The 20,649-nt window shown below is 53.2% G+C and overlaps 2 protein-coding genes across 6 annotated transcripts; one reads left to right on the forward strand and one right to left on the reverse strand.

Moving 5' to 3' along the window:
- Window positions 1–10,619: 10,619 nt before the first annotated feature.
- On the forward strand, window positions 10,620–16,600 carry TRIM28 (tripartite motif containing 28). The gene is made up of 17 exons (XM_032847618.1): window positions 10,620–10,977; window positions 11,326–11,438; window positions 11,639–11,771; window positions 13,321–13,456; window positions 13,535–13,651; window positions 13,733–13,847; window positions 14,005–14,151; window positions 14,252–14,366; window positions 14,451–14,557; window positions 14,651–14,687; window positions 14,767–14,812; window positions 14,893–15,145; window positions 15,230–15,549; window positions 15,630–15,753; window positions 15,837–15,923; window positions 16,005–16,142; window positions 16,235–16,600. The coding sequence occupies exons 1-17, from the start codon at window positions 10,635–10,637 to the stop codon at window positions 16,409–16,411; spliced, it is 2,508 nt and encodes an 835-aa protein (XP_032703509.1). The 5' UTR covers window positions 10,620–10,634; the 3' UTR covers window positions 16,412–16,600.
- A 657-nt stretch (window positions 16,601–17,257) lies between these two features.
- CHMP2A (charged multivesicular body protein 2A) lies at window positions 17,258–20,446 on the reverse strand. 5 transcript variants are annotated; one of them, XM_032847706.1, is made up of 6 exons: window positions 20,301–20,446; window positions 18,998–19,207; window positions 17,947–18,126; window positions 17,744–17,874; window positions 17,590–17,651; window positions 17,258–17,517 (listed from the first exon to the last, which is right to left on the reverse strand). In XM_032847706.1, the coding sequence occupies exons 2-6, from the start codon at window positions 19,163–19,165 to the stop codon at window positions 17,276–17,278; spliced, it is 783 nt and encodes a 260-aa protein (XP_032703597.1). In that variant the 5' UTR covers window positions 19,166–19,207; window positions 20,301–20,446; the 3' UTR covers window positions 17,258–17,275. The 5 variants fall into 5 exon arrangements, with proteins under 5 accessions (XP_032703597.1, XP_032703599.1, XP_032703598.1 ...); XM_032847708.1 differs by having other exon boundaries at window positions 18,998–19,189; window positions 20,301–20,420; XM_032847707.1 differs by having other exon boundaries at window positions 18,998–19,294; window positions 20,301–20,407.
- Between the last annotated feature and the right edge of the window lie 203 nt (window positions 20,447–20,649).

Consider the following 20,649-nt stretch of genomic DNA (forward strand, 5'->3'; position numbering starts at 1 on the left):
AATTCATGCACACCTGGGTGGCTTCTTCAGTTGGGCATCCAACTCCTGATTTCAGCTCAAGTCATGATCTCAGCATTGTGGGATCAAGCCCCGCATCAGGCTCTGCTCTCAGCATGGAGTCTGCTTGGGATTCTCTTTCCCTCTCCCTCTCCCCCTCCCACCCTATCTCAAAAAAATGGATAAATAAATAAAATCTTTTAAAAAGTAAAGTGAACAATTCAGTGGATTTTAGTATGATCCCATGTTGTATAACCACCACCTCAATCAAATCCAGAAACATTTTGCTTAATCCAAAATAAAAACTTGGAGATGCCTGGGTGGCTCAGTCAGTTAAGCATCTGCCTTCGGCTTGGGTCATGATCCTAGGGTCCTGAAATCGAGCCCTGCTTAGCAGGGGAGCTTAACGGAGCCTACTTCTCCCCCTCTCTTTCCCTCTTCCTGCCACTCCACTTGCTTGTGCTCTCTCTGTCAAATAAATAAAATCTTGAAACAAAAAACAGTGTGTACCCATTGGCAGTAACTCATTTCCCTCTTCCCCCAGCCCCTGGCAACCACTAATCTACTTTCTATCTCTATGAGTTTGCATGTTTTGGATATTTCATATAAATGGAATCATACCATATATGGTCTTTTGTGTCTGATTTCTTTCAGCTGGTGTAATATTTTCAGGGTTCATCTATGTTGTACTATGTATCAGTTCATTTATTTTTATGGCTGACTAAGACTCCATTGTATGGAAATACCACATTTATTTAACTAGTCATCAATGGACTTTGGGTTGTTTCCACCTTTGGCTACTGTGAATAGTATTGCTATAAGTTCCTGTACAAGGATTTGTTTGAATACTTGTTTTCAATTTAAGGGGTATATACCTATACTTTTTATTTTTTAAGATTTTATTTATTTATTTGACAGAGCGAGATCACAAGTAGGCAGAGAGGCAGGTGGGGCAGGGGGAAGCAGGTTCCCCACTGAGCAGAGAGCCCAATGCAGGGCTCGATCCCAGGACCCTGAGATCATGACCTGAGCCGAAGGCAGAGTCTTAACCCACTGAGCCACCCCAGCACCCCTTCTTTTTAAAAGGATTTTATTTCTTTTACTTTAGAGAGAGAGAGAGAGAGAGAATGGGGGAGGGGCATAAGGAGAGGGAGAGAATCTCAAGGAGACCCCATGCTGAGCATAGAGCCTGAAACACGGCTCGATCCCATAACCTGGAAATCATGACCTGAGTCAAAACCAAGAGTCATACACTCAGCTGAGTTACCCAGGCACCTAGTACATACCTATAAGTTAACTGCTGGGTCATATGGTAAATCTATGTGTAGCTGTTTGAGGAATAGCCAAACTGTTTTTTAATCAGTGGCTGCACTATTTTACATTCTCACCAGCAATGAAGGAGGGTTCCAATTTCTCCACACTCCTACCAACATTTGCTATTGTTCTTTTCTTAAAAAAATAAAGATTATTAGGGGCACCTGCGTGGCTCAGTGGGTTAAAGCCTCTGCCTTTGGCTTGGGTCATGATCCCAGGGTCCTGGGATCGAGCCCCGCATCGTGCTCTCTGCTCAGCGGGGAGCCTGCTTCCTCCTCTCTCTCTCTGCCTGCCTCTCTGCCTACGTGTGATCTGTCAAATAAATAAATAAAAATCTTTAAAAAAAAACCCAAAGCAATTAAAAAAATAAAGATTATTAATTAATTTTTTTTTGAAATTTTTGAGAGGGAGAGCAGACTCTCCATGCTCGGAATCGGACATGGGGCTTGAGCTCACAACCCTGAGATCAAGAGTTGCACACACTACTGACTGAGCCAAACAGGCACCCCTAAAGTGGGTGTGAATTGGTAGGTAGTGGTTTGATGTGCAGTTCCCTCATGACTAATGATGTAGAATGTCTCTTTATGGTCTTATTATCTAGGCCATATTGTATAAAAGTTGTATTAATGGGTGCCTGGGTGGCTCAATCGGTTAAGTATTTGCCTTCTGCTCAGGTGTTGATCCCAGGGTCCTGGGATTGAGCCCTGCAACAGGCTCCCTGCTCAGTGGGGAGTCTGCTTTTCTGTGCTTGCTTGCTCGCTCTCAAATAAATAAATAAAATCTTAAAAAAATAAAATCTAAAAAAACAAACAAACCCTAAAATGAAAGTATTAAGGGTTAGCGTATATGCCACAAAATACACCCCTTGCAGGCAGCCTTCAAGGATTCTTAGCAAATTCATATTCATCATTGTGCAGCTATCACCACAATCCAGTTTAACTAATTTTTTAAATTTTTACTTATTTATTTCACAGACAGAGATCTCAAGTAGGTAGAGAGGCGTTGGGGTGGGGGAGTAGGCTCGCCGCTGAGCAGAGAGCCCGACGTGGGGTTGGATCCCAGGACCCCGAGATCATGACCCGAGCTGAAGGCAGAGGCTTAACCCACTGAGCCACCCAGGCGCCCCTAACTAATTTTTTAAAATTTATTTTTATTAGAAGGTTTTTAATTTTTATTTTTAATTAATGTGCACCCAACATGGGGCTTGAACTCACAACCCCGAAGTCAAGAGTGGCATGCTGTACCCAGGAAGTCAGGCACCCCACCACAATCCAGTTTTAGAACATTATCCTTCCCCTTAAAACTTCCTTTGTACAGTTTGCATCCATCCCTGCCTTACCCTAGGAGTCACTGATCTCGTGTCTGGCTACAGATACACAGCCCCTTCTTTGAAGGCAGTTGAAGGACAGTAGACCTTAGTTTCTGGCAGGACATCCCCCACTTCTGGATGGGCCCACTGGCTACTTCTTTCCCTCTCTCTAGTATTTCCTTTAGCTCCTGTGGATGAGAAATGAGCTCTAAAGACTTGTTGGGTTTCTGGCCAAACACTGGCTGGAACCTCTCACAGAGTGGTGGATGGGTCCTGTTGTGTCTCCTGAAGGGTGTCCGTGTTGCTGACCCTAATGTGGGGGCAATGACAGGCTGACTGGCTGCTCCCCACTCACGTGCCCCCTCCTAGATGATCATATTCACACTTTACCTGCTAGTACCCTCGGAGTGTGTACAACTGATAATCCTGACCTCAGGAATCTCATTATGGGTTGGGAAATGATATTTTCTGAATTCTAGAATTTAATGATCTAAGCAAGCACTGGGGCCGTGTGTTCCCTTTGGGAAGGCAGGATCAGTGCTGAATTCCCAGAGTGAGGGGTCAGCTTAAAAGTGACATCAAATGGTGACAGATGGGCTTATTTTCCTGGCTCTCCTTTTTGAGAACCCTAAAGGATTCATTGTATGTCAGCCAATGACAGTTGCAGTTTTTTCTGATGCTTGAATTGTATCATCAGGTTTAGTTTCTGTGTCCTTTTAACATGTTCCTGTCATTTTTTGGGCACTTATTTTGTGGCATAACAAGATGTTCCAGGCTCACCTCGGACCTTCCCTGTTTAGCCTTGGAATCAGTCTTTTCTCCCAAGAGCCCTGGTTCCTCTCTGCAGAAAAAGGGATGAAATTCTGGGCTGTGGATGTCTCCTGTCCTTTCCCTCCTTGCCCTCCCTGGGAGCTGCAGATTCCCTTGGGAAGGAAGCAGATGGAAAGGGTGAGGGCACCCTCTGAGCACAGGACTGGGTTGGACTCCTACAGACTGTGGGGCTGTGGACAACTCCTGTTCTCTGATGACTGATTTTCCCATCTGTGAAATGTGGACTTCAGTAGGCTGAAATATGGCTCGCAAAGATGTATACATCCTAATCCCTGGCCCCTTGACGTGTTACCTTATTAAGAAAAAGGATCAGGGGTGGGGCACCTGGGTGGCTCAGTGGGTTAAAGCCCCTGCCTTCAGCTCAGGTCATGATCACAGGGTCCTGGAATCGAGCCCCGCATCGGGCTCTCTCTGCTCAGTGGGGAGCCTGCTTCCTCCTCTCTCTGCCTGTCTTTCTGCCTACTTGTGATCTCTGTCAAATAAATAAATAAAATCTTTAAAAAAGAAAAAAAAAAAAAAGAAAAAAGAAAAAGGATCAGGGGTAGTTAAATATCTGCCTTGGGCTCAGGTCCTGATCCCAGGGTCCTGGGATTGAGCCCAAATCAGGCTCCCTGCTCAGCAGGAAGCCTACTTCTCCCTCTCCCACTCCCCCTGCTTGTGTTCCCTTTTTCGCTGTGTCTCTCTGTCAAATAAATAAATAAAGTCTTTAAAGAAAAAGAAAAAGGATCTTTCCAGTTGTAATTAAAGATCTTGAAATGGGGAAATTATCCTGAATTATTGGGGTGGGCTCCAAATATAAAGTCATGTGGACCCTTATGAGGGTGAGGCAGAGGGAAACCTGACACTTAGTTGGCTCAAGCTGCCATTACAAAGTACTGTTGTTGGGTGGCTTAAACACCCAAAATTGGCTTCTCACAGCTGTGGAGGCTAAGTCCAAGATAAAGGTGCTGGCAAAATAGGTGTCATCCTTAGGCCTTTTCTCCTGGTTTGTGGGAGGCTGCGAAATCATCGTGTGCTCACAAAACATGTATGGGACAACGTCTGTGTTTATAACAGCACAAACAGGAGGGAGACCCAAGTGCAGTCAAAAAGAGAATATGTAAACAGACTGTACGGTATTTGTGTGGTAAGGCCCTACACAACAAGGGCATGCAAGGAACCAAGGCCATATAGAACCACACAGATGTGCACTCAGAAAAAGAAGCGAGACACTGACATGCAAACCCTGTGTGGTTCGACGTACAACCAGCAAAACTCGTCTGTGGTGGCAGTCAAGATGGCAGTGGCTGCTTGGGAGACACAGAGGACTTCTGGGAGCCTGACACATTCCAGTTTTTGCTATGAGACTCATGGTGCTCACTGGGGGTATGATGTGTTTGTTTTTCTTTCTAATTACAAGCCTTCATCAAAAGGTTAAACAGTTTATAGAAATAGAAAGTGGATAAGTGGTTGCCAGAAGCTGGTGGGAGAGTGAATGCGGAGTGAGTGCTGACAGATTCTGAGTTTCCTTTTTTTTTTTTTAAAGGATTTTTTTTTTTTTTCACGGGGGGGGGGGGGGGGGGGGGGCAGATATTGCACAGGCAGAGGAAAAAGGAGAAGCAGGCTCCCTGCTAATCAGAGAGCCCGATGTGGCGCAAACGCTTAACCAACTGAGCAGCCCAGGTGGCCTCCCCGGGTTTCATTTTCAGGTGATAAACATGTTCTAGGACTAGAGGTGATGGTTGTACAATATTGTGAATGTATGAAATGCCACCAAATGTACTTTTTTTTTTTTTTTAAGGTTTTATTTATTTTTGCAAGAGAAAGCAAATGAGTTCGAGTAGGGAGAGGGTCCCTGCTCAGCAGGGAGCCCAATGTGGACTCCACCCTAGGACCCTGGATCATGACCTGAGCCAAAGGTAGACGCTTAACTGACTGAGCCACTCAGGCACCCCTGTGCACTTTATTTTTTTATTTTTTAAGATTATTTGACAGAGATCACAAGTAGGCAGAGAGGCAGGCAGAGAGAGAGGAGGAAGCAGGCTCCCTGCTGAGCAGAGAGCCTCATGAGGGGTTCCATCCCAGGATGCTGGGATCATGACCTAAGCAGAGGCAGAGGCTTTAACCCACTGAGCCACCCAGGCACCCCTGTGCACTTTTTTTTAAAGATCTATTTATTTAGGGATGCCTGGTGGCTCAAGTCGGTTAAGGGTCTGCCTTTGGCTCAGGTCACGATCCTGGAGTCCTGGGATGGGTCCTGCATTTGGCTACCCGCTCAGCGCAGAGCCTGCTTCTCCCTCTGCCTGGTGTTCCCCCTACTTGTGCTCTTTCTCTGTCAAATAAATAAAATCTTAAAAAAAAAAAAAAGATTTATTTATTTATTTGAGGGAGAGAGAGAGAGAGAGCACGTGTCTATGCGCACCAGTGTAGGGAGGGGCTGAGGGTGAGAATATTTAGGCAGACTCCCTGCTGAGCAAGGAGCCCAATACTGAGCTTAACCTCACCACCCATGAGATCACGACCTGAGCTGAAATCAAGTCGTACACTTGACCAACTGAGCCACCCAGGTGCACCATAAATGTACACGTTAATATAGCTAAAAGTGATAAATTTGATGTTATATGAATTTTAACTCAGTTTTTAAAAAGATTTTAAAAAGTAAGATAACCCAGGGGTGCATGGCTGATTCAATCAGTAGAACATGTGACTCTTGGGCGCCTGGATGGCTCGGTCCTAAGGCATCTGCCTTCGGCTTAGGTGGGTCATGGGATCGAGCCCCGAATCCATGTCCCTGATCAGCGAGAGGCCTGCTTCTCCCTCTCCTACTCCCCTTACTTGTATTCCCTCTCTCGCTGTCTCTCTGTCAAATAAATTAAAAAAAAAAAAAAAAAAAGGAACATGTGACTCTTGATCTTGGGGTCATGAGGTCAAGCCCCATGTTCTGCAGGGAGCCTTCTTAAAATTAAAAAAAAAAAAAATAAGATAACCCTAATGTCATCTTGTAGCTCACAAAACCGGCAGGGTCGAGATAGTCATCATTTCCTTCATTTGTCCTTTCTTATTTTTCTTTATTTTTTTGAAGATTTATTATTCTTTTAATAAGCCCTCTTTTTTTTTTTTTAAGATTTTATTTATTCACTTGACAGAGATCACAAGTAGGCAGAGCCACAGGCATGGGGTGGGGGGAAGCAGGCTCCCTGCTGAGCAGAGAGCCCAATGGGGGGCTCAATTCCAGGACCCTGAGATCATGACCTGAGCCGAAGGCAGAGCCTTAACCCACTGAGCCACTCAGGTGCCCCAAGACCTCTTTTTTAAAGATTGATTTACTTATTTGAGAGAGTGAGAGAGCGCATGCGTGCGCAAGAGCTGGTGGGAGGGGCAGAAGGAGAGGGAGAAGCTGACTCCCTGCTGAGCAGGGAGCCTGAGGCGGGCTCCATCCAAGAACTCTGGGATCATGACTTGACTAGAAGGCAGACACTTACTGAACCACACAGCACCCCTAAAAAGATTTTAACTATTCGGTATACCCAGCTTGGGGCTCCAGCTCACAACCCGGAGGTACGAGTAGCATGCTCTACCAACTGAGCCAGACAGGTGCCCCAAGGGTCAGCGGCTCCTGGGTGGTCAGCCAGTTAAGCATCTGACTGGTTGAGCATCTGACTCTTGATTCTGGCTTGGGTCATGGTCTCAGGGTTGTGGTATAGGCCCTGAGTCAGGCTCGGTGCTGAGCCTGAAGCCTGCTTAGGATTTCTCTCTTCTTTTCCCTCTGCCCCTCCCTGCCTACGCTCTTTCTCTCTAAAACAACAAACAAACAAAAAACAAAAACAGCCCAAAAAACAATGAGAACAAAAATATAATTCAGTGGCATTAAGTACATTCCTGATGTTGTGCAAGTTTCATGACTGTGTAGTCCCAAATGAAATCTGTGAAGATGGAGAGAGACTAAAGTGATGCAGCTACCAGACCTCCCCAGGAAGTGGCTTTGGCGGTGACACCTGAAGTTTACAGGGAGAGCCAGGTGCAGGTATGGAGTTTGGGGGGAAGAGAGAGGGCTGCCTGCAGCTAGGTGCTCAAAAGAAGCAGTGGGCAGGCCATGGTTGGTCTGGATGCAATCTGAGTGACTCCTACACTTTGCTTTATCCCTTGACTTCTGTCTGCAGGAAACTGTCTGTAGACAGGTGCCAGTGTTCCAGGACTGGGAAGGGTGAGATGCTGAAAGGGTGAGCAATGAGCACAGAGGATGAGAGTATAAGGTACTGACTACTTGGTCTGGCCTACTAAGGGTACAGAGCAAAGATGTACCCACTTCCTGCCATATACATCTGGACCTCTGCCTTGGTCTTGCCTACCTGTATGCCTCCTCTGCCTCCACCTACCCTGGGGTGCCCCCTTGTGCTTCTCTTATTCTGCCTGAGCCTGGTTCCCAGTTGATTCCCCCTCCGTCAGGGTTGTCCTGGCACTTCAGAAGACTTGGTTTGTGCATGTGGTGAATGGAGCTGGTAGTGGCCTGGTACCTGATAAGAAGGTAGAGGGAATCTTCAAGGCCTGCTTGCTGCTGGCACCTGGTTTTACCCTGATTATGTGACTGCCATGTACTGGGAAGGAAAGTACTGGGCCCAGGAGGAAGGAGGTCCTGTTTAGAGAGAAAAGTATGAGCCACTGAAACTGCAGGGCCTGTTGCTATAGTCTATGGAGGGGCCCATACCAGGGGCAATCCAGAGGACCGCCCCCCCCCCCAATTCAGCCAACCTCTAGGCTCCCTCCAGCTGTCTCTGACCACTCCTTACTTCACTGCTCTCTCAGTGCCTTGTCAGGACCCCCGCAGTTGTTTCTGCCCGGAACGGTCCTTCTCACAGGTGTTTGGAGGTAGTCCCCTAGGAGAGTTCACTCTTTTTTTTTTTTTTTTTTTAAAAGGTTATTTATTTATTTATTTATAAGATTTTGTTTATTTATTTATTTGACAGAGAGAGATCACAAGTAGGCAGAGAGGCAGGCAGAGAGAGGAGGAAGCAGGCTCCCCGCTGAGCAGAGAGCCTGATGTGGGGCTCGATCCAAGGACTCTGGAATCGTGACTCAAACCGAAGGCAGAGGCTTTAACCCACTGAGCCACCCAGGTGCCCCATCACCACTTTTTATTTTTGACTGTCCCTGACACCCTGGTGCCTGCCCCAGAAGTTTGGGTCGGTATGGGAAGCTCCTATGCCCCCTTATTGGTGATTTTGGGGCGCAGGGAGGGGTGGGGTCGTGGAAAACGCTCAGCAAGTATCGCTACTGTTTGTCACACCTCTCCCCACACACTAGCCAACTTTCCTTCCCACTTATCAGAGAAGGAAAGCAAGGGTCTGAGGCCAGGGCCTTGGGGGAGCAGCACGGATGGGGCGGGCCACTCCATGGTGGGGCGTGGCCCCGCGGACCGGGTGGGAGAGAGGCCAGCCAAGACTCAGCTCAGGGGCGGGGCGGGCCCCGGATTTGGGGGTTGTATTGGGACGGGAACAAAGGCAGGCGCAGAGACAAAGCCCCACGGACACCCAGCCCCCTTCAGGAACAAAGGCCACACCCCGCCCAGCCGGGCCAGACGCGCCTCCGCCGCCAGCACGCGTGGGCGCACGGCTCAGCGCACAGGTTTTACGTTTGAACCCAGAGACGGAGGAGGACTTGGGGCCAGACCTGGGGCCGGCCAGCATGGTTTAAGCATCCTCTCAAAAGCTGACCTCCCCCTTCCTGCCCATCGTCTCCTTTAGCCTCGTCCTCAACTGGAGATCTCGACACCGAGGAGCCCCGCAAAGGGGGCCTAGGCCCACCGCTGGACCGGCTCCGACGCACGCACCCCTCGAGCCTCTTTCCGGCCCGGGGTCTTTAGACAAGCTCCCCGCCCAGACTCTGCTCCCGCCACAGACAGGATCGAACAGGAGCTCTCCGCCTGCACCGTAGTCTGCGCCTCCCGGCTCAGACCGGACTTCTCTCTCCGCCCCTGCCTGGCCCCCGGGATGCTCTTCCCAGACTCTGTGTCCTCCTCGGGACTCCCGCGACGAGGCTGTGTTTGTCTGACAGGATTCCCCACGGCTCACAGGCCTCGCTCTCCGCGTCGGACGGAATTCTCCCCGACATTCAGCCTGGACCCTCTCCGCCCCCGCCCCGATCCCGCGTCGGGCTGAGGCAGGACTCCTCCCTCGGATAGGACCCTCCCCACCCAGACTCTGCTTTCCCCTCCTGCGGGATTTCCCGTCCCGCTCCGCACCTCTCGCCCTTACTCGGCTTCGTGCCGTAGAATTGCCCCGCTGTGGGGGGGGGTTCATTCCGTTCGCGCTCTCGGAAAAGCGGCTGCCTAAAAGATGGGAAGGGGTCGTTTGTGGGGCCGCGGGACTCGCTGCTTTGGACCCCTTGGAATCTCTGCTTTGAGCAGGTTTCAGTGTTTGCCATGTTAAACAATAAAACGGTTAAAACCCAAAAGTCATCCACTTGGCTCAGAAGGGGACTATCTCCTGGGACGGGGACCCCGCCGCCCGCTTCGCTCTCAACCCCGCCTCTCTCCCCAGCACGGCTGGGCGCGGCGACAGGAGACTTCTCCGGGCTTGGCCTAAGGGGCGGGAACTGAGGTGACGGCGGGGACTGCCAAATCGCCTGCGCAGTACCGCGGCCAGGGGCTGCCGCTGGAGGGGGCGCCAGATCGCGTAAAGGTGCGCGCGCCCCGCCCGCGTACGAGGTTGCGGCAGTGGCGTCACTAGCCCCACCCCTGCCGCACAGGCGGCGCTGGGGCAGCGTGGGCGGAGGTAGGAAGACCCGGCTCAGGCGCGTGCGTACTCGCGGTCTCGCCCGGGGCGGCCGGCCTGGGCCCCGCCCCCGGGCCCCAGACGCCCAGTGCGCCTGCGCGGCAGCGTCGGCGCCAGTTATTTCTGTCCCGCCCCCCGGCCGCGGCTCTTTCTGCGAGCGGGCGCGCGGACGAGCGGTTGTTCGCGTGGTGCGTGGCGCTGTGTCTGGACGGCCTTTGAGGAGAAGCGCGGTCGTCGGCGGCGGGAGGCTAGCAGGCGGCGGCCCGCGGGGCTTCCAGAGCGCCCCGCGCGCGGCGGGCGGTAGCCCAGGCGGCGCGTGGCGGCGCTCGGCCTCGCGGCGGCGGCGGCCCAGCCGTTGGCGGCCAGCGCGTCTGCGCCTGCGCGGCGAGCCCCGCGGCCCCTCCTCCCCCCTGGGCGCCCCCGGCGGCGTGTGAATGGCGGCCTCGGCGGCGGCGGCCTCCGCGGCGGCGGCGGCGGCGGCCGCCTCCGGCAGCCCAGGCCCAGGCGAGGGCTCGGCTGGCGGCGAAAAGCGCGCCGCCGCCTCGTCGGCCGCGTCTGCGGCCTCAGCCTCGGCCTCGGCGTCGTCACCCGCGGGGGGCGGCGGCGAGGCTCTGGAGCTGCTGGAGCACTGCGGTGTGTGCCGGGAGCGCCTGCGCCCGGAGAGGGAGCCTCGCTTGTTGCCCTGCCTGCACTCGGCTTGCAGTGCCTGCCTCGGGCCCCCGGCTCCCGCTGCCGCCAACAGCTCGGGGGATGGCGGTGCGGCGGGCGACGGCTCCGGTGAGTACGGTCGGGCCGCGACGGCCCATCCCCCCACTCTGCAGGCTTTGATCCTGACTCGGCGTGGGCACTGGGGGTCCGTTCGCAGCATGGCGATGGCGGGGGATCGACTGAGCGAGAGGGATAGGGACCCGGATAGTGCGTGGCCGGATCGGGTATGGGCAGTGGGTTCTGGGCTGGGCGCAGAGATGGGGTGTCTGCTTCAAGTGCGATGGAAGAAGGGGTTGGGTTCCTGCTTCCTAATGAGAGGATCTGGTTCCCTTTGGGATGAAGGTTGGGCCCAGTCAGGGGATGTGTTATAGCTTGTGGGTGAACTTGGAACAGTCTCTCTTTGTTTGTTTTTGGCAGTGGTGGACTGTCCTGTTTGCAAGCAGCAGTGCTTCTCCAAAGACATTGTGGAGAACTACTTTATGCGTGATAGTGGCAGTAAGGCTTCCGCAGACTCGCAGGACGCAAATCAGGTATGTCCTGCCCGGAAACCCTAAAGAGGCCTTGGGACATGGTACCAGTATATTCCAGACTGTATTCTCTTGCTACAGGGCTCTGGGCAGACTCGTGTAGGCTAGGTAAAGGCTGCAGTTTGCTTTAAGGTTGTGTTATTTGGGATGCAGTTGTGGACATGTTAGGAGGTTTTGTCTCTTGTTTTGCCTTTGCCCATCAGTGCTGCACTAGCTGTGAGGATAATGCTCCTGCCACCAGCTACTGTGTGGAGTGCTCTGAGCCACTGTGTGAGACGTGTGTGGAGGCACACCAGCGGGTGAAGTACACCAAGGACCACACCGTGCGCTCCACTGGTATGCAAGGCAGAGGGGAAAGCCTTGGTTATCCTACGTTTGTTCTCAACTGTTTATGGTGCTGGTTATCAAGGATGGATGGGTCCTGGGGAGGTTTTTTGGAGGGTACCACTTGAAGGGTCTGAGGGCAGAACTCAGAAATGGGGAGTCTGGGGCTCAGGTGTGCAATCTCTCTGGGTCCAAGGGGAAGGGAAAAGGCAAGCTCATCAGGGACACCTCCCTGCCCGCAGACATACAGAGGATAAGGCCCCTGTATGTGAAGGAGCTCCTGTATGTGTATGTATGTGGTGGAGGGGTGGGCCTGGCCTCCCTGGCAACTTCCGTTCAGACTCCAGGGGAAACGAAGCCTCTGGTTGCAAGGGCCCTCAAGACCATCACGGAGAGTGAGTCTGAGAAGTGTTTTAATTTTGGGTCACACACGCCTAACAGTTTAGCTGAGGAAGGTATTTGTGCAGTTTTCTGTAAGTGCTGGGGTTGGGACAGAAAAGGGCTTAGGAGTTTTCTGAGTTTATCTACTCTTTGTTCCAGAACTTTCTGTGAGTAGCCTTTTGGTAGTTAGGTTTTTGCTTCGCAGTCCTAGATGATAGCATAGGCAGGAAGGTAAGGATGGAGGGGGTAGCTGTGGGGGCGTGAGGAATCAGGAACGAAGGGCAGGAATCTGTAGGAGGTCCTGGGTTCAGGCAAAGGACAGAGTGCAGGAGGTGGCATTGTTGGAGGACCCGTGGTCTGGCTGATTTGTGTCTCAGTCATATGTCTTGGGCAGGGATGGTATAGCCAGGGTGTAATTGGGATTGAGTAGGAAAGAGGGATAGATACTCTCAAGCAGCTTTGTGATGGTGACAGGTTGGGGGTGGGGTGGTGTGTACCAAGACACCCCCCCCCCCCCGCGCAGAGGGGACCCGACACCTTTGTGAGGATTTTGGTCTGACATTTCAGCTCTCCTATCCTGAGAAGGCTTTGCAAGCCCTGGATCCCTTGTAGGCCTTTGGGTTATAAGAGGTTTGTGGATTTCTCTTCCTTCAGAGAGGGGAGGTCACCAGAGCATGGTTTTTAAGGGAGCTGTACTTGAATTGTGTCTCTAGTCCCTTATTTGCTTTCTGTCTGTGCCATCAAGCAAACATTGTCTGTGTGCTTATAGCCAGAACTCCCTTTTCTGCCGGACAGAACGTGCTGCAGGTGGAGGAGGAATTGAGCCCAGTGGGGATTTTCAAGGTGGAGGAGCTCTCCAGTGTGTTCACTTGGGGAAGGTTCTAGTAGCCAGAATAGCGAGTGGGAGGTCCCTGCCAGTCTTCAGACTTTGTTGTCCAGGTCAGAAGCTGGGAGGAGGGAGTTGTTCTCCAGGTCAGGCTTGGGGCAGAGTGTTTTGAGAGGAAGGATTTGGGCCTATAGGCCTGTGCTTTTCTCTGGCCACTGCTACAGGACCCTTGAGTTTTCCCAAAGGCAGCCCAGGGTTGCAGGACAGGCAGGAAGTGAGGCCTTAAGTTTTGTTTACTGCTTAAGATGGCAGTAGCTGAGGATGAGGTTCAGCCTCATGGTTTCTATTCCCCAGGGCCAGCCAAGTCACGGGACGGTGAGCGCACAGTGTACTGCAACGTGCACAAGCACGAGCCCCTTGTGTTGTTCTGCGAGAGCTGTGACACCCTCACCTGCCGGGACTGCCAGCTCAATGCCCATAAGGACCACCAGTGAGTACTGGGAATTCTGGTGGGTGCTGCCTGTTCTTCCCATGTTCAGCACCCAGGCTCTCTTTTGTCTGCTGTCAGATACCAGTTTCTGGAAGATGCAGTGAGGAACCAGCGCAAGCTCCTGGCCTCGCTGGTGAAGCGCCTTGGGGACAAGCATGCAACGCTGCAGAAGAATACCAAGGAGGTTCGCAGCTCGTAAGTGTGGAAGCCAGGACCGCAGTTGGGGGCAGGCCTGGGGCAGCATCTTCCTGACCTGGTTCACCCTGTCCCCTCCAGGATCCGCCAAGTGTCTGACGTACAGAAGCGTGTGCAGGTAGACGTTAAGATGGCCATCTTGCAGATCATGAAGGAACTGAACAAGCGGGGCCGTGTGCTGGTCAATGATGCCCAGGTACACCCTGTCTGAGCGGGGGAGGGGATTCTGGGTCCCATCTGCTGGCTGCCGACTGCATCTGTGATGGGAGGGCCTTGGGGACTGGCATCTCCGTTGGCTGTTGATGCCATCTTTGATGTTTTCTCTTTTTCACTGCTTTTCTTCTCTACCGCAGAAGGTGACTGAAGGGCAGCAGGAGCGCCTGGAGCGACAACACTGGACCATGACCAAGATCCAGAAGCACCAGGAACACATCCTGCGCTTTGCCTCCTGGGCTCTGGAGAGTGACAACAACACGGCCCTGCTGCTCTCTAAGAAGCTGGTGTGTGCTGGTGGGCACCCAGGTGGTGGGTTCCAGGCAGGTGCCACTCAGCACCCTGCAGCCGTGTTTGCTATGTGTTCATGCACTGCTCCATCTGCAGATCTACTTCCAGCTGCATCGGGCCCTCAAGATGATTGTGGACCCTGTGGAGCCACATGGCGAGATGAAGTTCCAGTGGGACCTTAATGCCTGGACCAAGAGTGCAGAGGCTTTTGGTGTGTTCTTTTGTTAACCTGCTGCATATTGGTACCATTCCAGAAAGTGGGTGTTTTAACGCTGATTTTATTTCATTTTTGCAGGGAAGATTGTGGCTGAGCGTCCTGGCACCAACTCAACAGGCCCTACATCCATGGCCCCTCCTAGGGCTCCAGGGCCCTTGAGCAAACAGGGCTCTGGCAGTAGCCAGGTGAGTTGGGGTTGCGGGGGGCTGGTAGGGGAGGGAGGGGCACGGGGTCCTATGGGACACCTGCCCACTGAGGTCTACCTACTTTGCCCACAGCCCATGGAGGTGCAGGAAGGCTATGGCTTTGGCTCAGGTGAGTACCTTGTAGGTGGGAGAGCTTCAGTGCTTTAGGTCTATCCCTAATCTACTGTCTCTTTCTCTTTCCTGAGCAGACGATCCTTACTCAAGTGCAGAGCCGCATGTGTCAGGTGTGAAGCGGTGAGTTTGGCTGTCCTTTGGTTTAGCCAGGTGGGCATAGGGATGGGTGTGCTAACGCCGTGCTGCACCTGCACCCACAGGTCCCGCTCAGGTGAGGGCGAGGTGAGTGGCCTCATGCGCAAGGTGCCACGGGTAAGCCTCGAGCGCTTGGACCTGGATCTCACAGCTGATAGTCAGCCACCAGTTTTCAAGGTCTTCCCAGGCAGCACCACTGAGGATTACAATCTCATCGTTATTGAGCGTGGTGCGGCAGCTGCTGCTGCTGGACAGCCTGGGACTGCTCCACCTGGGGCCCCTGGTGCCCCGCCACTGCCTGGCATGGCCATAGTCAAGGTGAGCCTGCCTCAAGTGATTGTGACTGTGAGATGAACACCTAGGTCTGCACCCTGCCGAATACCTCTTACTACCTCCTTGCAGGAGGAAGAGACAGAGGCTGCCATTGGAGCCCCGCCTACTGCCACTGAGGGCCCTGAGACCAAGCCTGTGCTGATGGCCCTGGCGGAGGGCCCCGGCGCTGAGGGCCCCCGCCTGGCCTCACCTAGTGGCAGCACCAGTTCAGGTCTAGAAGTGGTGGCTCCAGAGGGCACTTCAGCCCCAGCAGGTGGCCCAGGTGCCCTGGACGACAGTGCCACCATCTGCCGTGTCTGCCAGAAGCCAGGCGATCTGGTCATGTGCAACCAGTGCGAGTTCTGCTTCCACCTGGACTGCCACCTGCCTGCCCTGCAGGATGTGCCAGGGTGCGAGGCTGGTGTGGGGCCTGTGCAGGGTGGAGGGCTGGGCCAGGTTCTTTGCAGCTCCTCATTCTCCTTCCATCCAGGGAGGAGTGGAGTTGCTCTCTGTGCCACGTGCTGCCCGATCTGAAAGAGGAAGATGGCAGCCTGAGCCTGGATGGTGGTGATAGCACCGGTGTGGTGGCCAAGCTTTCGCCAGCCAACCAGCAGGTGAGGGTGGGGGCCTACTCCCTAGGGAGTTGTTCAGTAACCCTACCCGCCTGTGGCTCTGATGTCTCTCCTCCTGTCCATAGAAGTGTGAGCGTGTCTTGCTGGCTCTGTTCTGTCATGAGCCCTGCCGGCCCCTGCACCAGCTGGCTACTGACTCCACTTTCTCCCTGGTGAGTTTTGGGACTTAAAGGGAGGTTGCGGGGGTGGGTAACTGCCTGGTCTCACCTTCAGCTTGTGGCTTTTGTCTACAGGATCAGCCTGGTGGCACCCTGGACCTAACCCTGATCCGCGCCCGTCTCCAGGAGAAGTTGTCACCCCCCTATAGTTCCCCCCAGGAATTTGCCCAGGATGTGGGCCGCATGTTTAAGCAATTCAATAAGCTGACAGAGGTGAGCTTGGGGAGAATGGGGTTGGGGGTAAGGTGAGGGGAGGTGGGAGGAGGGAGAGCTAGGACCCATCCCGTGCAATCTGCCCGGCTTAGGACAAGGCAGACGTGCAGTCCATCATCGGCCTGCAGCGCTTCTTTGAAACTCGCATGAACGAGGCCTTTGGTGACACCAAGTTCTCAGCTGTGCTGGTGGAGCCCCCGCCGCTGAGCCTGCCTGGTGCTAGCCTGAGTGCCCAGGAGCTATCCAGTGGTCCTGGTGATGGTCCCTGAACCTGTGGCTGCTTAGGCCAACCCGGCCTGACTCTGTTCTCTGTCCTGTCAAATCTGCACCCCCCTCCCCCTGCCCCCAGCCTTCCCCTCTGGTGGCCTGGCTCCTACTTCTTGGTGGCCCCATCCCTCAGCCCCTCACGATATGGTTTTTACTTATGTGGATTTAATAAAAACTTCACCAGTTCCTCACGCCTTTGTTGGTGGGGGCAGTGGTCCTGGGGCCTGGTCTTTGCAATTCCCTCACCAATGCCCTGGTGGATGGAGTAGGTGTGGGGCAGTCCTTTTCAGCCGTTTTGTTGGTGTCCAGGGAGTAGGAGAGAGTCTCTCTCCTTGCCCTTCCAATGTGGAGTATGCCTCAGGTGGGTGGGAGGGTTGCATGGGGCACATGCTGGAGGGTTTGGGGAGCCCCTGTAGGTGGTAATGCTTAGGCTGCTCTGGGCAGGCAGGGTGTAGCCCCAGATATGCTGTGTGGTGGCCAGTCTACCTAAGTGCTTCCTGGACTAGGGTGTAACCATTTCTCACAGTCAGCGCCACAGAGCTGGGTGGGCTGAGGATCCCTGGCAGAAAAGCCCAGACTTCAGGGAATCTGGGAAGCCCACTGTCTTGGAGGTGTTAGGCTCTAGAGGCCATGAAGCTCCTAAACCCTGAACATCCTAGAGAGACTTGACCTGTTAACTGCCACAAACTGGGAAGCAATCCAGCCTTCCTTATCGTATACCCCAGTGCGTCTGGCATTTGGGCTTTTGCCATGCATGTCAGTTGCCTTTTTACCAAACCCTGTATGTGAGCTCCGTGCCAAGGGACCCCAGCCTGGCCCAAATCAGGCCAGTCACACAGGCCTAGGAATTAGTGTCCAATCTTTTATTACAGAAGTACAATGAAACTGTTGGGCATCCACTGCCCACCTCCCACCCGGGGTTGGTATAGGGTGATCAGTCCCTCCGCAGGTTCTTGAGCCGCTCTTCCAGGTCTGCATCGGCATCTACTAGGGCTGAGGCTGCGGCCTCTGCTTTCTTCCCACTGGCAGCCACACTGAGTGAGCCTCCGGTGGAGGGGAGGTCTACAGAGAGTGGGGGTTAGGAGAGCTCCTGTAGAAAGGAATAATGCTGGGAGCAGGGGGGTCAGGGGTTGTGTCTGGACTGTTGGGTGGGACGGGGCCCAAAGTTTGGTGCACTTACTTGACAGCTCATCTGTCAGGCTCAATCCCAGCTCGTCCAGGACCTGGGACACAACAGCGTCACTTGGGAAGAGAGAAGAACTTTATGAGGGCCAGGCATGTGCGAAGACCAGATGTCCGTCCCCATTCTCCCCATACCTGGTGTCCCCCCTAACCTTTCTTCTTCATCTTCCTCATCACCCATGGCATCATCAATGGCATCATTCATCATCTCCTCCTTCATGTCCATGATCTCAGCCTGCCGCTCAAATTCCATCATGATCTTTTGGATCTGAGGCAACTTCAACTGGAAGTAGGGTGTGGGGAGGGTTAGTTGGTTGTTCGTTGTGGGGGAGAGGGGGGATTAGGAGAGGCGCACCTGTCTGTTCATGGTGCCCATGGCTTTGGTGACCCCTTTCATAGCTTGTGCCATTGAGTTGTTAGACTTCAGTGTCTGGATCTTCAGGGACACAGCCTGGATGTTGGCCCGCATCAACACAAATTTACGCACGTAACGCCGAGTGCGCACCAGGTCTTTTGCCATGATACGCACAGCATCCTGAGGAGTGGACAAAGATGATGGAGTGAGCCAAGGGAAGATGCTTGCTCCCAATGCACCATTCCAGCTGATGCTCTTGGACATTTACATGGGATCCCTGCCCCCTCCCTCCTCCCAACCTCATCCTTATGCTTCTTGGGTCATCACTCCACAGGCCCCTTTGTACACTACCTCTGACAACCCAGACTCTCGAAGGAACACTGGACTCACTATATATAGGGACCCTTTTCCCTCCATATATCTAGAGTCCCTTGACTGAGAGAACCTATTCCTGAATTTTGATCCTGGCTGAAGAGTTTGTCTCTCCCTCCACCTCAACAGGCTCATACTGCAAGCACTTTATTCCACATAGAAATCTATCCATAGCTTAACTTTTGACTAACCCAAATGTCTTCCTTGCCTTGCCTATCCTGGGAGATGGAACCTCTTCAACCCACCTCCTTAGATTCAAACTCTTGTCACCTGTCACAGGCTCTGCTCCTTACTGATTCAGGCTGTCTCTATTTCTTTTACTAACCTCCATGTCACAGTGAATTCCAGGCCACATCTCTCTTGAATTAAACCCTTTGACTCAGCTCCCATTGTAGCCCATGATTTCAAATGGTCTGGTCTACTGTGTAGTCTGAACTATCACTACCTTATGGAACATTTGCTGTCTCATCTGTTTGACATTTTGGTTGCTTAGATCTTCACAGGCTCATTCTTTTAATATCACCTACAAGCAGCCTTTCTGGATACCCAAAATATCCGCTCACCCTTAATTTCTCTCAAAGCACCTGTTGGTGTCCTATCATTTTCCATTGTTAGAGTGGTACCTGATGAAACCACAGCACCTAACCCTGTGTTCCAGCCTGTGCCCAACTGAGCTCACCATCTGGCCCTGCTTGGCCATCTTCTTGATGTCTGCGATGATTTTCTTCTCCTGGGTCTCTAGCTTCTGTCGCTCGCGGTCCAGCTCTCGCATGGCACGGTTCAGGGCTCGCTGATTCTGCCTCAGCAGCTCCTCTGGTGTCTTCCGGCGCCCAAATAACAAATCCATGGTAGCAGGAGCCCACCAGTGGACCTGGGACAAGTGTGAAGCCTAGGTGCAAAGTGGTGTGGAGCCCACAAAAAGGGCAAGAAGCAGAGCCAAGATCACAATGTGTATTTGAGGGGTTAGTAGGGGGAACTTGCAAAATGCGAAGGGGTAAGCAGAGAGCGGAAAGGTTAATGGAAAGCCCAAACCTAGCGTGGAACACTGAAGTAGCCCCACGAGTAAAAGTGGGGCCAGCATCCCTTCCTCTCTCTCTGCCTACTTGTGATCTCTGTCAAATAAATAAAATCTTTTAAAAAGGGTGGGGGCGCCTGGGTGGCTCGGTGGGTTAAAGCCTCTGCCTTTGGCTCAGGTCATGATCCTGGGGTCCTGGGGTCGAGCCCCACATTGGGCTCTCTGCAAAGCAGGGAGCCTGCTTCTCTTCCTCTCTACCTGCCTCTCTGCCTACTGGTGATCTCTGTCAAATAAAATCTTTAAGGGAAAACAAAAACAATAACTAAAACAAAAAAACAGGGCCAGCAAAATCTGAAAGTCATCCGCCACCCCAGCCCTTCATCATAGTGTCCCAAAGGAGGTTCAAGGCTTCAGCCTCTCCAGGCCATAGTAAGGCCCTGGAGTCTGATGGATTAAGAATGGAAATGGTTGTGTGAAAGTGCCCTGGGAGCATGTGGAACCTGAGGGGCAAGGATAGGGCAAACGTGGGGGCCCCACGGGATGGCAAGGTAGGTGGAGGGTCTGAGTGCCAAGAACAAAGTGGATATAGGGGTTCTGAAGCTGACAACATATGAATTAGCATTCAGATTGTGGGGAGGTCTGAATGGGGAGGCAACCTGGGTGCGAATAATATGGTTGTGGGGCACTGGAGCACCCGGTACACTAAGGACATAAGGATCTGGAAGAATCTGGGGTCCTCAGGGACCCCGGTACACCTGGAACGGTATAATGGACGATGGGGAGCCTTGTTCATCCAGGACAGAACCTGGAGGGCGCTGAGAGGCCCGCACACCGAGAGCAAAGTGCCTCGATGATGAGGCTAGGGTCCCGTGGATGGGCGAGACAGTCGACACCCCGGCGTCGAGGCCCTCGTATGCCGTCGCCCACGCACCCACCCGGGACCCGCGGCCCGGCAGGGGCCACTCACCGGAGCCGGGACGGAATCCGCTTCCGCTTCCGGGTTACGCTCCTCTCTCGTCTTACAGGCGCACCCACCAACGATAACCCCTCGGTTCTTTCTGCCGTCCCCGCCGTTTCCGGAAGAAACGGTCTGACGTCACAAGCTCCACCGGCACCCGGAACGATGGGCGGGGATAAGATCGCGCGTGCGCAAGCAGGCTGTCGTCCAGGCGCATGCGCACCACCTTCCGTCTCTCTTGGGCCCGCCTGAGAGCGTTCCACAGGTTCCAGCTGACCCAGTCCTGGGACCCCAGTCCCACTGGGTTGATGCATCTTCGGGCGCCCTCCGTCCGGCCACCCCAGAGGTCCCGCATCCC

Source organism: Lontra canadensis, unplaced genomic scaffold (genome assembly GCF_010015895.1).
Source record: "Lontra canadensis isolate GAN:19392208 unplaced genomic scaffold, GSC_riverotter_1.0 scaffold191, whole genome shotgun sequence".
Classification (NCBI taxonomy): domain Eukaryota; kingdom Metazoa; phylum Chordata; class Mammalia; order Carnivora; family Mustelidae; genus Lontra; species Lontra canadensis.

Bases quoted from the DNA above. Each gene is read 5' to 3' on its own strand.
- CHMP2A (XM_032847706.1), bottom strand. From the start codon at position 19,165: ATGGATTTGTTATTTGGGCGCCGGAAGACACCAGAGGAGCTGCTGAGG. The intron at 18,127-18,997 runs GTGAGCTCAGTT...TCCACTCCTCAG, and splicing joins TGGCCAAGCAGGGCCAGATG to GATGCTGTGCGTATCATGGC. The intron at 17,875-17,946 runs GTGCGCCTCTCC...CCCTACTTCCAG, and splicing joins TGGGCACCATGAACAGACAG to TTGAAGTTGCCTCAGATCCA.
- TRIM28 (XM_032847618.1), top strand. From the start codon at position 10,635: ATGGCGGCCTCGGCGGCGGCGGCCTCCGCGGCGGCGGCGGCGGCGGCC. The intron at 13,848-14,004 runs GTACACCCTGTC...TCTCTACCGCAG, and splicing joins TGCTGGTCAATGATGCCCAG to AAGGTGACTGAAGGGCAGCA. The intron at 14,688-14,766 runs GTGAGTACCTTG...TTTCCTGAGCAG, and splicing joins AGGCTATGGCTTTGGCTCAG to ACGATCCTTACTCAAGTGCA.